This window comes from Pituophis catenifer, unplaced genomic scaffold, assembly GCF_029215685.1.
Source record: "Pituophis catenifer annectens isolate HBS135680 unplaced genomic scaffold, rPitCat1.0.hap2 SCAF_7, whole genome shotgun sequence".
NCBI classification, from domain to species: Eukaryota; Metazoa; Chordata; class Lepidosauria; order Squamata; family Colubridae; genus Pituophis; species Pituophis catenifer.
Genome location: NW_027256887.1, coordinates 23,777,348 through 23,795,682, shown reverse-complemented (window position 1 = coordinate 23,795,682; position 18,335 = coordinate 23,777,348). Strand labels below are relative to the sequence as shown.

At 37.8% G+C, this 18,335-nt stretch overlaps 1 protein-coding gene across 1 annotated transcript in view; it reads left to right on the top strand.

Moving 5' to 3' along the window:
- KCND2 (potassium voltage-gated channel subfamily D member 2) overlaps window positions 1–18,109 on the top strand; it is a 344,344-nt gene extending 326,235 nt beyond the window's left edge. The window contains exons 3-6 of the mRNA XM_070947094.1: window positions 11,886–11,981; window positions 14,487–14,582; window positions 16,228–16,475; window positions 17,932–18,109. Coding sequence (XP_070803195.1) covers window positions 11,886–11,981; window positions 14,487–14,582; window positions 16,228–16,475; window positions 17,932–18,109 — 618 coding nt within the window. The remainder of the gene's footprint in view (window positions 1–11,885; window positions 11,982–14,486; window positions 14,583–16,227; window positions 16,476–17,931) is intronic.
- Window positions 18,110–18,335: the final 226 nt, after the last annotated feature.

Genomic DNA, 18,335 nt, shown 5'->3' with positions numbered 1-18,335 from the left:
AGAGAAGGAGTCACCCAGTTTCCTACTTTTCAACTCTGTTTTGCTATTGTTATTGTAGAGAATAAGGAAGATAATCTCGATGGAGATATACAGAAACCATTGCCTAGGCAAAAGGCAAAACATTTTTAAAGTCCAGGATGTCCTGATAACATTTGGAAGAGCTCAGACAGAAACCTCCTTAATTCACTGAAGTATAAAAAGAGCAAATGATTTAACACAAGAGTGTTAAATCATTTGCTCTTTTGCATTTGCAAGAGTGTGCATAGACCCGTGATGGTGAACCTATGGCACGAGTGCTGGAAATGGTACAGAGTCATCTCTCTGGGCACGCCAGCTGTCACCCATTGCTCTTCAGGGTTCCGGTACGCACATGCACATTGGCCAGCTGGTCTTTGCACACATGGGAGCACCAGAAACTGGAAGAGCAGCTCCCTGGCGTGCATGCGTGCACTGGAAAGCTGAGCTTCTGGTTTCCGGTGCGCGCATGCATGGGAGCCAGCTGATTTTCACGCACGCATGAGTGCCAGATGACCAGGTGACCGGCACACATGCATGTGCCGGAAACTGGAAGAACTGAAACTCTTCCAGTTTTTGGTCCCTCCTGCACAGGGAGCTGCTCTTTCAGTTTCCGGCGCTCCCCCACACGCATGAGCTCCCATTTCAATACTCGGTGCCGAAAAGGTTTGCCAACACTGTTATAGACAATGTCAATAAGTAATACTCTTCCTAGTTCTGGAAAGTTCTGTCCCTTTTGAACAACGGAGGGATACAGTAGATACGTAGATATGATGCATATTGATGACTGGTAGATCCATCAGTATCCCTACAAAAATTATATTTGCATATGTTCTGATATAGAAGCCTAAACTGTTTCAGATGAAATGCTAGAACTTCCTCTATGCTACAAATGGAAATTAGAATTCAATCATTGATTGAAAAGATCCTAGGCAATCTAACTTCAGTTATTTACAATAAGACTGATTTTTTTAAACAATAGTTTTACAATGGCTTTTGTTTTGGACTTTAGTTTATTTTGTATTGTTACTTTATATTTGAGGTCTTATAATGTTGCCCTCTTTTAAATATTGATCATGTGTCATAGGTTAAAAAAATAATAATTACCGCCTTGCGATATTAATTCCCCTTTGCTCTTTTATCCCTTGTTTGTTGTTCATATTCCACCTGCTGCTCTTGTCTGCTTTTTGTTCCAATTTTGTTGGTTAAATATTTTTGATGTTTGCTGATGTTTAACAAAGAAACATCAAGTTATATTTTTTGCCAGCTAAATTGAATGGCTTGCTCTTATCTGAACATAGGAATTGACTGGGAATATGCTGAGTGAAAACTAAAAGGAAATTACTGGCAATAATTTTCTGATGTCTGACCAGAAATAAATCTTTTCCCAGTCCCACATCTTATAGAACAAGCTTTTGAAAATATGAATTCAGAGAAAACGAATCATTTTCTCTTTAGAACCAAAATGTATCTGTATAAATGGGTGTGGAGAGACCTTTTAATTCTCTTTTTCTCAATTTGTGCAGTTAAATGGCAAAATGACTTTTTCACATACAGGTAGTCCTCAGCTTACAATCACAATTGAACCCAAAATTTCCATTGCTAAGCAAGTCAATTCTTAAGTGAGTTTTGCTCCATTTTATGACCTTTCTTGCCAGGGTTGTTAAGTGAATCACTGCTGATCATACAGATTATAAGTGTGACAAATGGTCATATGTCACTTTTTTCAGTGCCGTTGTAACTTTCAGCTAAACAAATGGTTGTATGTCAAGGACTACCTGTATTGGGGAGAGTCTGTAGCCTTTTTAATACACATTTATTCCTGTGTGGCCAGTATGATCTTGTTTATTTAACCTGGCAAATTCTGTTTTATTGTTTGTAGACATTATCATGATTTGAGCAAATTTTTGGTTTAGCTTTTCTTTGTTTTTATCTTTTATTATCTTTTTGCATTTTCTGGGCATCCAAGTAAAGCTAACTGTGTGCAATCCTTAGCAACAGGCCCAACTTCACATGCACAATTAAAGTATACGTATAGTGACTGCTCCATGAAGGAGCCGTTTTTCTGTTTTAAAGAAGTTAGTTTTGGCATTTTTGATATGATCGAAGGTTCACAAATCTTAGGCCTTTCATCCAGAGCAGTGGTGGGTTCCAAAAATTTTTTACTACCGGTTCTGTGGGTGTGGCTTGATGGGCATGGCTTGGTTGGCGTGGCAGGGGAAGAATACTGTAAAATCTTCATTCTGTCCCCAATCTAGGGGAAGATTATTGCAAAATCCCCATTTCCTCCCGATCAGCTGGGACTTGGGAGGCAGAGAATAGATGAGGTCGTGGCCAGTCAGGATTTTTACTACTGGTTCTCTGAACTACTCAAAATTTCCACTACCGGTTCCCCAGAACTGGTCAGAACCTGCTGAAACCCACCTCTGATCCAGAAATAATAAGATTAGCCACCTTCATACAGGGTCAGCATTATTCTGATTAAGGGAGACCATCATGGCAAAGAGAAATGGCTTATCCAGTAGCACTTCCATCCCATGTTCTACATACTGTATGCCTGAAAATACAGACGGGGTGGGGAGGGAGGGAGGGAGAGAGAGATGGATAGATAGATAGATCTGGGGAAAGCATGTTACATCAAAGCTTAGACCCTTTCAATGCCCCTGACAAAGACTAAGGTGGCAGATGCTAACGAGGAAAAATGAAGTTCTTTTAATTCTCAGATGATATACCAAAACTATCCATTTTCCAGCTGGCAACTCTTGGGGACTAAACATATTAAATCACCCCAGTAAATTCTGTCAAAAGCAGCTGAATATGAACATTAACTGATAAGGCCAATTTGGCAGTCAGTGCTATGATTAGTTGGGTATTGGAAGCACACAAAAAAACCAACAGGAGGAATTATTTCAGCAGCAACTAAGTGATATTTACTGAGCATAAACTTGTTTAGAAATTTGCTTAGAACAAATTGCCCACATATTGCACCAACCAATAATATTACATTGCGAAAATTTCATATTGTGCAGGGCTCTCTACCATAAAGCGCTAGAGGGTCTATTAGAAAATATGTGGTTTTCTGTCTGGCTGATTTTACATACACACTTTTGAATGCAGCATATGGATAGCACAGGGTTTCTAAATTCTGTTTTATATCCCCAGGGCCCCCAAATTGCATTTCTAAATTTTACTAGCAAACCACCAAATCAGAGAGATGCAATTTGCTATCATTTCTCAGGAGGGAAAGATGTGTAAGCTTTCAGAATTGTTTTACATGCATATAATTGGTTTACAAAGGGGACACAGTGGCTAAGATGCTTGTCGATCAGAAAGGTCGGCAGTTCAGCAGTTCAAATCCCTAGTGTCTTGTAACAGAGTGAGCTCCTGTTATTTGCCCCAGCTTCTGCCAACCTAGCAGTTCAAAAGCATGTAAAAATGCAAGTAGAAAAATAGGGGCCACTTTGGTGGGAAGGTAGCCACGCTCCGTGCGCCTTCGGCATTTAGTCATGCTGGCCACATGACAACGGAATCATCGTCAGACAGCTCTGGCTTTTCAGCCTAGAAACAGAGATGAGCACCTCCCACTAGAATCGGGAATAATTAGCATGTATGTGCAAGGGGAACTTTTACCTTTAATTGGTTTACAAACAAAAGAAAGCAATTTTTTTCCCAAACTGAATCATATTCTCTTTTGTGATGTCATTGGTCATTGACACCTTCCTCTTTTGAACATCTGTGTGCACACATCCTCATATACACAATGAGGTGATCAAAACTCAGCTCTTTATATCAGGATGAGTGCACACAAATGTTCAAAAGAGGAAGATTATTGATTATATCACCATGCTCCATCTTGCAAATTTCAACTAATCCATGGATACCCCTGTGAACACCCCAACTACTGCAAGTTAAATAATAATAATAATGCAACCTTGTCTAAAATTGATCACTGGATATTTTTTCTTCAGTCTCTCACTGTTCCTTTGTAGGAAAGGTTGCTGAAAAGGTTGCAAATGCCCTAGAAGAAAAAAGGCTAGCTGTCAGTTCCAGATAAAGTACTAAGATAGCACTGGTTACATGTTGATAATCTATGGAGAAATTAGGTTAGGAATGTACAACCATCTTTGCCCTTATATAGCTCTTAGCAATGTTCAATTCATCAATCATAGCATCCTTCTGGACCAGTTGTGAAGAGTGGAAGTGAGGGATACTAGGTGACACAGGATTACTGTGGATCTCTTTTCCTAATTGACTAATTCCAGTTGGTTTGAGCAGGGGAAACATGTTGAGGCAAAACTAACTGATTTGGAAAAGACATAGTTCCTACATGACAGGATCTGGCTATTTGAGGGACTGACTATTCTGTAGTGGCAGACTGTCCTGTGCATTCTGACAAAGTTGGCTTGTTTCAGGTCCAATCAATCAGTTAAACAATGCCATCTAGCAGGGTGCAGAAAGCAGGTCTTCACTATCTCAGCAGCCAGCACTGGAACAGCTTGCTCAGATTTTTAACAGCTGTATTTTTTCCCCCAGACCTTGGATTAGTGTGTTTGGTAAGCTCCATTTGAGTTGGGACTGATGTGGTTGGAAATTATATTGTGCCTCTGGTTATGATTGTTTTTATATAATAGTCTTTGTTTCTAACTTGCAAAAACTCAGAGTTGCCCAGAATTGTTTTGCAGTTAGGCAAACTAGGAATTCAATAAATGAATAAAAATTCAATAAAACATCCAGCTGCCAGAAACTTGGCAAAAACTCCCAGCATGTTATGTTGTCTGGTAAAACCTGACTTGTAATTAATGCCTCCAGTTCACAATGAGTTAAGTATATCCAGGTGGATAGAGCTTATTATGAAATATGAGATGCTTTTGAATGTTTCTCAATAGCAATATGCAGTGGGGTATGTACTGTACGTATTCACACTGAAAGACAGAGAATGAATACAATACTGGACAGGCAAGTAACCTCCAATACCAAAATGTCTTGTCACATCTTATATTGGGTTATGTGAAAAAGTTTTTATACTTTCATAGGCTTGGAGACCATTAAATGCTAGGTAGTTGTAGGATGCAGCTATTGCATTCATGATAACCATCTAACCTTTGCTTAAATAAGTGAATCAGTTAAAGTTTTCAGAACTGGATAGACTTGCATGTCTCAATTAGTTAAGAACTGAACAACTTAGAAAGTTTAATTTGTGTTTAGCCAATTTGTCTGCAATTCATCATCACTGGATTCAGTCCTAATCTCTGGAGTGACATCCAAAAGATCTGCTCCATCTTCAGTTTGACAGCCCTCAAGATAATTGAAAACTGCTATTACTCATCCACTTTTAAAATTCAGCATACCAACACTTTTAATTGTTTCTCAAAGGACATAAATTTCAGATCTCTCAATAAACTAGTTACTCTCCACTGAATCTATTCCCAATTTGTCCTTTCTTGAATTGCGGTCCCCAATACTAGACATAATGCTACCTGAATTGAGTTAATTAGAATTGAATTATTGCTTCATTTGATAGAAGCACTATTATTAGCAGATTTAAACATTAGTTTCCGTAACTTCAGTGCTATTTTCTCTTCCTCTCCTTTTTCTTTCAGCTCCTTATACATAATCTGATTTTGAGGTTTAGAAACATTGCAGAACAGATTTTGAAAGTATTTGTTAATTTATGATCAGATATATAAAGCTGCCCAACTCAGTGATGTGACTCTGGGTGGTAGACAACAATAAAAAGCAAACCATAAATAAACAAAATACTTAACATTAAAACTGACACAATATATGAAGATGAAAATAAAAGTGTCAGGTCCACCATCATGTCCTGCCATTGTGCTGAGAGGGGGAGGCAGGATGGCATGCTTGGGATTTTTCCACTTCTGCTGTACGCTTGGGAATTAGGGAGGGAGACTGTCTTCAGAGACAGGACGGACTCCTTCCCAGCTGGTTTTTGCCAAGTTCCACTCAGGTCCACACCCTGAGTGTGAACTGTTAACTGCCTAGCATCTCAGCATTCTCAAAACATCTTGTCAGCATCACATTGGCTGCCGGTGAACTGGTCGGGGGGATTGGGATTGGGAAACTGAAAGAATTGCTTTTGCTTTGCACGGAAACGTCAGATTCTGCCTGATTCTACTGCATCTAGTTTCTGTCAGTAAAAGTTCTTTTGATTCAACTCAATGGACTCATCAATTTTTTTTTTGAGGCAGGTCTGACAAAAAGTTAATTTAAAATGGTGACCAGCACCATAACAAAAACAACCAAAATGGACCTCACTCACTTGGCCCCAAATGCCTAGGAAAAAAGTCTTAACAAATTCCCTAAAGCAGGGGTGTCAAACTCGCGACCCACAGGCCGAATGCATCATGTGCTGGCCACCCCCACCCCGTTTAATGAAGGGGAAAAAAGTCATGACACATCACATGACAACAATGTGACGACATGAGTTTGACACTCATGTCAAAGTTGGGGCCTGTTATATATCAGGGAGGAGGAAGGCAGTGGGGAGTTCATTCCAGAGAAGGCACACTTCCTAGGACCCATAATCTGACAAGATATAAAAGAGAATCTGAAGTGAGCTCTCCCTGTGGGAGCAAGTGAGGCAGGCAGGTGTTCTTCAGAAAAGACAGTTCCACAAGTAATTTGATCCTATGTGAAACAGGACTTTAAAACTGACCTTGAATTACCCCAAAAATGTATTGGAAGCCAGCCCAGGTTGCAGAGTAGAGATATTACATGAACATAGCAACCTGCTCCCACAACACCTGTGGTAGCATTCTGGAACAACTGAAGCCTCTGGATGGTCTTCAAGGGCACCTCGATGGAGAGCACGGTTGTAGTACTCCCAGTTGGGAGTATAGTATGTGACAGATCCAGGGAGAAATTGTATCTTTCATACCATCCACAAAAGCCATTTTTATCAACCACATTTTACCTCTTGTCTCTGTAAGTTATTATTTTCTAGCAGATGCCTCTCCCTAAACCCTTTGAGCATAACTTAAAACTCAGTGCAGATGTATCACTTGACTAATTATAGCAATTGACAGTTACTCTGTACTGCCAATCAGCAGCAGCATCAACAGCAAGTAAATTAAAGGGAAAAGTACTTTTCTCTAAGTAAAGCATTGGTTTACTTGAGACTAGGTAGTTGTATTTTGGGTTTCATGCTGAAACTCTTTCAGGAGTTGCTGGAAATTAAGCTTAAAACTTTGACTACAGAACATGTCCTAAGCTACAATTGTTTCCAGTACTGGTATTTAGTCCACTTAAGTGATAGTTTAGGATGTGCTCATTAAGCTAATTCTCAAGGTTTAGTAGCCAGTTTTCTGATACTTAATTTAGAAGGGTTTGGGGATATTTCCCACTCCTTCTTGCCTAAAATTATATTCTGTGGATCCACTGAATTAAAGAACTAAGCTGGTGTGATTTATTTTATTCTATTGCGCCCTTAGCAAAGAAACTTTGACCATGAGAACCAAGTAAGTCATAGAAAGGTATTCATTAAAAAGAATCTGAAAAAAATATTTCAATTAGATCTCTGCATTTTACATCTTAAACTATCCTAAATGGAATTTTTGGGAATATACCTCTGTATTTGACTTCATGTATCAAAAGTGTCTGGCTTGAAATAGAGTTCAAATTTAGAACAGCTGCATCCTGTGTAGAGATTCCGCTACAAAAATGAATAGCAGAAGTTAACAACTTTTCACATTTTAGGAGACTAGGAGATGCTGTTCTATTGCCTGTCCTTGTTTTGATTCCCAAAAAAATGACCCTTTCTAATGGAGCTTGTGATCTTCACAAGCTTGTTGAATCCTGCTGTTCAATTTACAGATTTTAGAAGCTGAAGCATTTTTTTTTAACTTCAAACTTTGTGCTGTCTTCTTTGTTCACCTTCTTATTATTTTCCCTGCCTTCTAAATTACACTTGTTCACATGCTGTGCCAGCCAGGGAAGGGGACAAACATCCAACCTATAAATTGCATTCCCAACCCATCAGAAATACAAACTTTTTACTGTTTAGGAAGAGTGTAATGGTGTATACAGCTGGTGTCAGAATAAACAGTGCCAGTTGTTTCTTCTGCCTTTTTGTTATTTTTTCCCCTGAAGTTGTAAACTACTTGAAAGTTTGTAGCTTTGGTAACATGTTTGGCAAAGCACCTGAAATGAAGATTCAAAACTCTTCCCAGCATTCATTGCTTTGTGAATTCTCATTTAAAATTAATTTAACTTGTATTTTCATCTATAAGTTCCACCAGGTCAGGGAATTGATAATGATATAAGAAAGAACATAGCATTACTGCATCTCACTAAGATTTCTTTTGGAGTATCTTCAATACAGCCCTTAGTATAGTGGGAACCCAGGAGCGCCATATCCTAAAACATATCTCACTTAAGGGGCCTCACTAAAGATACTTTCCAAGATACTCTCAGAATTCAAGGGTCAAGTAGCAAAGAACTCAGACTGATACTTAAATCTGGTGATGCAATTCCATTAATAGCAATTGCAATAGCGCTTAGACTTATATACCACTTCACAGTGCTTTACAGCCCTCTTTAAGCGGTTTACAGAGTCAGACTCTTGCCTCCAACAATCTGGGTCCTCATTTTACCAACCTCGGAAGGATGGAAGGCTAGTCAACCTTGAGCCTGGTGAGATTCGAACTGCCAAACTGCTGGGAGTCAGCAGAAGTAGCCTGCAGTATTGCATTCTAATCACTGTGCCACCACGGCTCTTAGATTAAAACTAGCCATCATCAACCAGTAGCCTCAAGGCTCTTGCTTGAATATTCCCATTGATTTACCTTGATATCTCCTTAGATCTTGTTTCCAAACATCATTCAGTCTCTCACTCTTTCAAGAATGGTCCTTGGTTATTTTCTTTCTGTGTTTTTTTTTAAAAATCAATTTGAGAAGAGATTTGCAGTCTAGAATTTGGAAGAAACAAAAATGTGATTTGCCCATGATCTTCATTTATCAAAGTCCAAAGTTGAGTCTGCCTTTTGCAACTTAACTTTTCAAAGTGAAATTGCAAAAACACATATACCAAGATCATTTTCTGGAGATTCTTAATAATTATAATGAGATTAAGAATATATATATATATATATATATATATATATATATATATATATATATATATATATATATATATATATATATATATATATATGCTTCCATGGCCAAGTTAATCTTAGAAGAAAGTTGAGACTATCTCTTCCCTCTTCTTTCCCAATCTCTCGTGGTGCGGCAGAATAATAAGAGGAAGACCATGGTGAATTTGGGGCTTGTATTCTTTTCCATGATTAACTTCATAGTGTCAAGTACTTTAAGTCCAAAAGATCAGGTGATAGCTAAGAAAAGGGGAAGGATTCTGTCCACTGAAATAGAGAGAATTGGGATATTAAAATCTTACCGGATTTAGAGGGTAGGATAGGAACTTTTGCTTTATTGGAGTAAGAAATTTAAGAAAACAAAATTTTGTTTGTAATTTTGTTTCCTAAATAGAATTGTAAAAGAAATCTGTGAAATCTTTACAAAACTCTAAGCCAGTAATGATGAAACTATGACATGTATGTCAAAAGTAGTGTACCATAATATTTCAGATGATACACCTGTGTTTACCAACATGTGACAATAACTATAATTGAAAGCACATTCTCACACAATTTTCAGAAGCTGTGGATGCCATACGAGAATGAGGTATGCTCTTGTGTGGCCTCCAGACCTTCTGGCAGTTGGGTGAGATTTGCTGTGCTCTTGCATGGAACCTGTGAAAATCATGTGAGAACAGGTTCCACATAGTTGAAGCTGCAGAAGAGCATTCTCCAAAGCTGCTTCAAGAACAAAGGCTTCATGCAACCCAGAGCAGCCATGAGTAGGCTGCAGTGGTCTGTCAACAGAAGAGAGAACACCATCTGCAAAGTCAAGTTAGGTATTTTCCTAGTTATTGACAGGCTGAACCCAGGAGCTCCACCTTCAGTACTGTAAGCTCCACTCTAGGTTAACACCATATCTAATGTAATTCCTGTAGACAAATTCAGAATGCAGTATCAATGAACTAGCCAAAGATGAACATGTGTGTATAGAATTATTATAAGTCTAAATCCAGGAAGAGACCCAAAGAATGTATATTGCTGTTTTCTGCTCCACTTTATATTTGTAACATAACTGAAGTTAATTAAGCATCTTCGGAAGCATCAAATACACTCTGTAAGGAAACTTTCATTGTATTTTAGGAACAAAAGAGTATATTTGATTGATAGAACCAAGGTGGCGCAGTGGTTAGAGTGCAGTACTGCGGGCTACTTCAGCTGATTGCTAGCTGCAGTTGGGCAGTTCAAATCTCACCTGCTCAAGGTTGACTCAGCCTTCCATCCTTCTGAAGTGGGTAAAATGAGGACCCAGATTGTTGGGGGCAATATGCTGACTCTGTAAACCACTAAGAGAGGGCTGTAAAAGCACTATGAAGCTGTATATAAGTCTAAATGCTATTGTTATTGCTATTGCTATATTACTTTAAACTTTATCTTGCTGGTGTATTAAAATAGAGTGTTCCTTATCAAGCAAAGGGAGTCCCTTTTGTTTGAGAATATGTCCTCCCTTTCCCAATCTTATGATTGCTTTTAAATGATTTTATTATAAGTATGGTGTAAAATGAAATGTAATATTCAAATGTCCCTCATCTTTCTAATTGCAAGAAGAAAGTCCAAACTGGACATACAGTAGATTAATTAGAGTTTTACCATTATGACAACCCTGTTTGTGGGGGCAATAAGCTGACTTTGTATAAATATACAAAAAGTATGAAGGCTATTGCTTAACGCATTGTAAGCCGCCCTGAGTCTCTGGAGAAGGGCGGCATATAAAAATAAATTTTAAAAAAATAAAAATAAAATAAATAAATTTGCTCTAGAAGGATTTTCTTTTTTCCATAAGGTTTCAGCACCTAAGACAAAATACAAAGCCGCTTATTCAGTTGTGGCATTAGAGTCCTTTTTTAAAAAAAAGAAAATGAAGTAAAAAGAGAGAACTTGGGAGTTTAATTTAGCATGACTTCCTTAGATTGCTGTTTCTCCGTCCACAGGCTTTTTACTTCTTCATGGTGTTCTCTGGCCTAATGAGAAGAGAGCATATTTCCCATGTATTAATTATAACTGTTGTTTCTGCTTCAAGATGGAAATTACTGGACTCCCTTGATAGTGGCAAATCAAAGGAGACGATTTGAGAAGTCTTTGTTCAAATTCTTTAGTACGCTGGAGTGCATCCAAAAAAGTAACTTAAACCACTCTATGCTACATACTGCTTTCAAAATTTCCCCTCCCAGCAGATAAACAGAGAACCATTGGTTCGGTTCTCACTGGGTTGTACAAATCAGGCTTTTCTGAATCGCCACATGTGACACTTCTCTGCGGTTAAACAGCTCTAAAGTCCTTCTCATCTGGTCCACTTTTCTGAAGGAGCTTTTTTTTTCTTTTTAATGGTGGTCTCAGAAATGGTGCAAGTAAAAGGATAGGACAGCAGGGTTCCTCATCTCCAGGTATCAGCGGTGACACAATGACCTTGACTGTAGAAATGGGGAAACAATCTGTCTAATGTGAAAAGGTGTAAATGGACTCAAAGCCCATACATTGTTCTTGTGGGCTGTTGCCTGCTGAGAAATGAATGCTTCTTGATCATTTGCATTGGAAATGTGAAACGCTGCACCCGGAGAGCCAGTTAAAAGAGGCCCTTTGGTGATTAGAGAGCTTGAGTATTCAGGAGAAATCTTTTCAATTAGCTGTATTACCTTTCTTTGAAAACAATATGAGGGTTATAAAAGCAAGTGACACTTCTTTCTCTTTCCTCCCCCCCAACCCCCACCGCCCCAGAAAGCCCGGCTTGCAAGGATCCGTGCAGCAAAGAGTGGGAGTGCAAATGCTTATATGCAGAGCAAAAGAAATGGCTTCCTCAGTAACCAGCTGCAGGTAACGAGCAATCTGTGTTCTATATCCAGAAACATCATTTATTTAATAATAGCCCAGCAATCTTTTGTCTGTTTCATATCGGAAAATGTCAGACTGCCTTCCAATATACCATGACAGTCACCCTCAGGCAGAAGAAGGAGTAATTGCTCTTAACTAGCAAGAGCTTTGCAAGTCCAGTTCAGGCAAGATGTCCCAGTTGAGTTTCTGGAACCTGCAAAGTCAAATTAATATATGATGGAGAATGTGAGTTTGTCATGTAGTTTCCGTAGGTCTAAAATTGTTCTTCGAGGACTATTTACCTTGCCACACATATATGTCTATACAAAGATGCATGCACGCATGCACACAAAATTCACCTACTGTTCTGGCCTCCACCATAAATCACTTTTGGTTTTAATTTCAAAGAGATTTCAAATTTTGGCTAAGTAACTTCTAAGCTCCCTTATACTGGACGAATGTTTAGCTCAAATTCTCCTTCCTTCTTGATCCCTTAATGGATCACCTCTGGCTTTTATTGCATACTCTGTGAATGGCAGGGGGTTTTGTCCAGTACATCCATGGACCAGAAATAATAAAGAGCACAGATAGTCCTTGACTTACAATCATTCATTTAGTGACTGTTCAAAGTTAAAACAGAGTTTTAAAAAGTGACTTATGACTGGTCTTTGTCCTTCTGACCATCACAGTATCCATTTGGTCACATGTTCAAAATTTGTGTCCTTAGCAACTAGTAGATTTTTATGATGGTTGCAACATCCTGGAGCCATGTGATTGCCAATTGTGACCTACCCAGCTAGTTTCTGACAAGCAGAGTTAATGGGGAAGCTGGGTTAACTTAACAACTTCATGATTCATTTAACACCTTTAATGATTCACTTAATAACTGTGGCAAAAAGTTATAAATTGGTTGTGACTCACTTAACAATTGCCTTGCTTAGAAACAGAAATTCTGGTCCCAATAGTGATTGTAAAATGAGAACTTCCCATAGTAAGCAGAGTATGGTAGAAATCCAAAAGTTAGTTAACTAGTTAACTAAACTACTTTCTGGTTTAGTTTCTTAGGCTGCCTAAGAAATATTAGAGTTGTAGCTGATTGCAGAAGTAGCAGCAGCAGCAGCAACAACAACAACAAAACACCAGTCCTTTATTAGCACAATTCTTAGAATGATTTCCTTTACTAAGTGTGGCTCAGTTGTTCCCTCACCTTCAGGAACTCATTTATTTAAAAGACTTTATTGCTTGTTGCTGCTATACTGATTTTTGTACACTTTCTAAGATGCTATTTGGTGGATAGTAGCAATATTGATATGGGTTTTGTGTTGAATGACAGAAATATCTTTTTCTTCTATAATGCAGCATAGAAAACTTTTAAAGCAATGAAGTTCAAATGACAAACAATCACTCCTATTGACAAGAACATTCAAATGGAAGGACAGCCTAGAAGGGGGGGGGGGTGAGAGGAAAGGAAAACAAGACTTGATTACTTCACACATTTAAACTGTGACAGGAAATTTTCAATAGTTAATTAGAATTAAGATTTTAAACCCACTTACTTATCGCAAAGTGCCAACACGGCAATTTAACCTGAATAATGAGTTTTTACTACCTAAAATAATGATAAACAAGGCAAAGTTCAGCTAATTGTTCTAAGAAAAACTGATAAATGCACTTTTATGCACCTTCATTTTTTTCTGCTATTGAAATATTATGTTTAGCAACAATAAAAAAGAAAAATGTTTGTAATATCATTTCTCTCTTTCCATCCCTCTCTCTCTCTTTCCCTCCCTCTCTCTCTGTTTTCCTCCCCCTCTCTCTCTTTCCCTCCCTCCTTTTCTTTTTCTCCCACCCTCCCTCTCTCTCTCCCCCCTGTGGGAGAAACGTGATGAGCTGAGCTGGGGCAATGGCACGTGTGCCCATAGAGAGGGCTCTGAGTGCCACTTCTAGCACATGTGCCATAGGTTCGCCATCACTGTTCTAGAGAGTTCTATTCAGACATGACACTAATCATGTCCAACTTTTCACTGAATGGCTGCTTTTTTTCTGGATCACTCACATCACTGCTTTCATCCTGCATTTGTTGGCCCCATTTATATCAACTGACAAATGCAATAATGTTTTTTTTTCCTCAGGGGGTTTGTTTCCAAAACTGTTGAACCTCAACTCTCTTAATTCCCAGATGGCATGGGAGGTTGATTCCCACAATCTGGAGGACATCAGATTGGAGAAAGTTCACTTGTCTAAAAACCACTAAGGATTGATTTGAGATGGTCAATGTCATGTTAGAACATTCAGTGAACAGTGACTTGCTTGCCTTGACTTTAATATCAAGTTAGTTATAAGTAAACTGAAACAGATTTTTTTTTTTTAAAAAAAAAAGAAAGTTTATGCTATTTAATATTTCCATGATAGACGATTATAGTGGCTGGCCCTTTTTAAAGTCAAGAATTCAGTTTAAAGCCCATTCCTTCACAAATGAGAATAATGTAACATTCAATATATCAACAGCTATGTGGTGAAGAACAAGAGGCCTTTGTTAGCAAATCTGGTTCTTCCTTTGAAATCCAGCACCACCATCTGCTTCACTGTCTGGAAAAAACCACGGTAAGATGATAAACTGACAGCCTCCTTGTGATCTGTAAAAACAAACAAAAATTACATTGGTTGATCTTATTGCTTTAAGAACCGCTCCATGCTTTGGTAATGCTATGCTGATTTTTCCATTTACACATGGGCAGCCAACAAGAAACTATAGTGATCCATACTTTTTGTCACTGAGCTTCACCAATAGTCGTTGTTTAACAGTCCAAAGTATATGTTGCATCTTGCTCCTTTTCATATTCCTTGGTTCTTATATCTGGAAGAAATGCCAAAAGAAGGAGAACATATCCAAGAACAGATCATTGTTGCAGTTGTGTTGATTATTGGAAATGTCACACCAGGAGTGGTAATCCTGAATTAATAGCTCAGGTTCTCTCTGCCAGTTCTGATGACAAATTGTTGGGTTGGATTCAACATGCTGTTCATCTAAAAGAAGGACTTGGAAAAAGTTTCCTTCAATTGAAGGGAGGTAAACTTTGAAATCAATTATGTGGTTGTAATATTTGTACTTCTGCTTTTAATTTTTATCTGTAGCAGATTAAAACACTAGAATCTAACTATATCGGGCCTTTGTTTAGTTTTTATATTATTTTAAACGTTATGGTTTCCATTTGCTCTTTGAAATTAGATCAAGTAGTTGCCTCTGTTGAGATATCACCTGCTCTTTTGTACAATCGTGGGTTGGTGGTAACCAGACCTTAATATATCTTCATGGTGCTAAATTTCATCATTCTATAACTTCAAAAAATACCTCTGATCCTTTTGATTGTTTTTGTTTTATTAGAGAAAAACATGGGAGAAAGTATTGTTTTTCTTTTCAAATATTCTTTTTTTTATCTCCCAATTTCTCCCCTTCATCTTTGAGAGCAAGCATGATTAGCACAAATACATTATTTTATTGTTTTAATTATCTACAATATCTCAGGCAAGCTGTCATCAGGATCCAAAATATGCAGCATGGAGTGAACTAGAGGACCTAAATTGGTGTTATTGTAGGTAATATATTGGTATTGGTAATTTTTAATAGCAATTCCATATATCTCAGGCAATCTCTGAAACTCAGCTCATTTTAAAGTAATTGCTTTTGTTGCTCTGTTAAGTTTAAGAAATTCAAACCCTATGATTTGCTTAAATCCAGTTAGTACCTATGCGGGGGTTGTTATATCCTGTTTCCCCGAAAATAAGATATCCCCTGATAATAAGCCCAATCGGGTTTTTGAGTGCAAGTGCTAAAATAAGCCTCCCCCCGAAAATAAGCCCGCCCCAAAAATATTTAAACGCAGAGCTGGAAATCAGGTAAGACAGTAAGAGGAGCCCCATCTTGGTCCACGTGCCCCAAAATAATAAGACCTCCCCAAAAATAAGTACGTATTTCCGGGTTCAAAAAAATATTTTCAGGGAAACACGGGTACTTTGGAAGGAAATTCCATTCATTAACCTGAAATGAAAAGCACATTTACTCAGTAGTATTTGGGCTCTGACTTCTTGTTAAGAATGGCCTTGCAATGACTAAATAGAAAAACATAGCCTATGTTTTTCTATTTAAACTATAGTTTAAAAATGCTGCCAATGAAATATGAGTACCTTGCATAAGTCACTGTTACCATGTCAATTTATGCCTCTTTTTCTGTCTATGTCTGTGGCCCAGAATCATGACTTTGTGGATGAGCAAACCTATGAAGAAAACTGTATGGAGGTTTCTACAGTCAACCGGCAATCTAGCCATAGTCCTTCTCTTTCTTCTCAACAAGGAGTGACAAGCTCTTGCTGTTCCCGACGACATAAAAAGACATTCCGCATCCCAAACACCAATATAACCAGTAGCCGTCCAAGTAGTGTCCAAGAACTCAGCACTATTCAGATCAGATGCATGGAAAGAACACCTCTGTCAAACAGGTACTTCGGTTGTAAAAGTGCTCCTAGATAAGTGTTATTGATAAAATGTTCAAATTTGCCAGGGGAAAAAATTAGCAAGATGTATACATGATTGTTCGTACTTGCTGTGTTTCAAATAATAACCTCTACTAGAAGGAAAAGCATCATTCCCTGTGGTCATGTCATAACACAGGTCCCTCCAAATAAAGGTAAAGCATAATTTTAAAAAATTAAAAAGTGGCTGAAAATGTATTTAATGTAGGAATTTGATTGGTACTTTTTAAATTGCTGGTGCTAAACTGTCAAGCTATGTCTAAAGCATTCTAGAAAAAGCATTTTCATGCTTAAATTGTAGGATAGAGGTGAATGAGTTTCTTTAATACCAATATTCATTTCATGATTCTTTTGTGTAAAATGATGAGCCTTTCTGGCAGTACTTTTTCATTATATCTTCCAATTTATATTTTCTTATAAATGAAATTTGATGATTTCATTATGGCAAATCACCATGAATTTCATGAGGATAAGGTGATTTTCAAAAAGACAGAAATGTATTGTGTTCATTAGATGACAGTCACTCAGGACAGAGCAAAACACTGCACTGAGAAAATCTTATTTGGGAAAATGTTCCTTGAATGTAATGAAAATGAGAATAATTTCTACTTCCAAACTCAAGTTTAGTTTGTGATTACAGGTGGGGAATTAAATTCCTATGACCCAACTAGTGGAAGTTAGTTTATAAATAATTATTTAAATATGCATCTCAATGTATTTAGAGTCAGACTTCTTCTTACAACTGATAGTTCAACATATTAACCTGTCCAACTTTCATTTTATTTGAGTGCATGTCCACCTGAGTTTTAGTCTCTAAATATGTCATACATATCTTCAAAGCTATGTTGGTTTGTAAACTGTTGTGTAATTAAAGCTAACATATGAGTTCCTTAATTTCATTATGATCAATATTATACATGAGTTGATTTTTTTTAAGCCATGAACCATTCCAAAACAATAGATTAAACTCATTTAGCACTTCCAAATTTATCCATTTGAGCTAGGTAAATGTAGAAGATGTAAGAAAAAGATATTCAGAAACAGTAAGCATCTAACATACAGTTTGATCTAGCAATTAAGGCACCAAGCTAGAAACCAGGAGCCTCTGAGGCACCTTAAGCATGAAAAACTAACTGGGTGCCCTTGAGACCACCACTTTCTCTCAGCCCAAATCAGGTTACAGGGTTGTGAGAAAAATAAGAGGATGAAGAAGCATTAGGTATGTTCGCCGCCTTGAGTTATTTCTAAAAATAATAAAGGCAGAATCTAAACCAACAAACAAACAAATAATATAAAGTCTTCTCTATATGTGACCTGACCAACATGCCTCTTGGATTATTTTCTGACATACTAGAATTGAATAAAAACCCTAAAGCAGATGGAATGTTTACATGATTTGTTTCTGTTTTTCTCTCATCTCTAGTCGATCCAGTTTAAATGCCAAAATGGAAGAGTGTGTAAAACTAAACTGTGAGCAGCCTTATGTAACCACAGCAATAATCAGCATCCCAACACCACCTATGACTACCCCGGAAGGAGACAATAGACAGGATACTCCAGAGTATTCAGGAGGAAACATCGTCCGAGTATCTGCTTTATAAAAATAAAGACCATTGAGTAGCTGTCAAGATTCAGAAGATGGAGGGCTATATCTCTGGATTAAACAGAACAGCCAGAGATAATGGAAGGATTCCAGAGATACAAAGTATTCTAACTTTTCAATATTGAACTGTGTGCAGTGAACAACCAAATGAAATTTCTATATGAACTGGACCTTTTCTGGAATAAACTCTTGTGTGACTCTTTTCATTTACTGTACGAGCACAA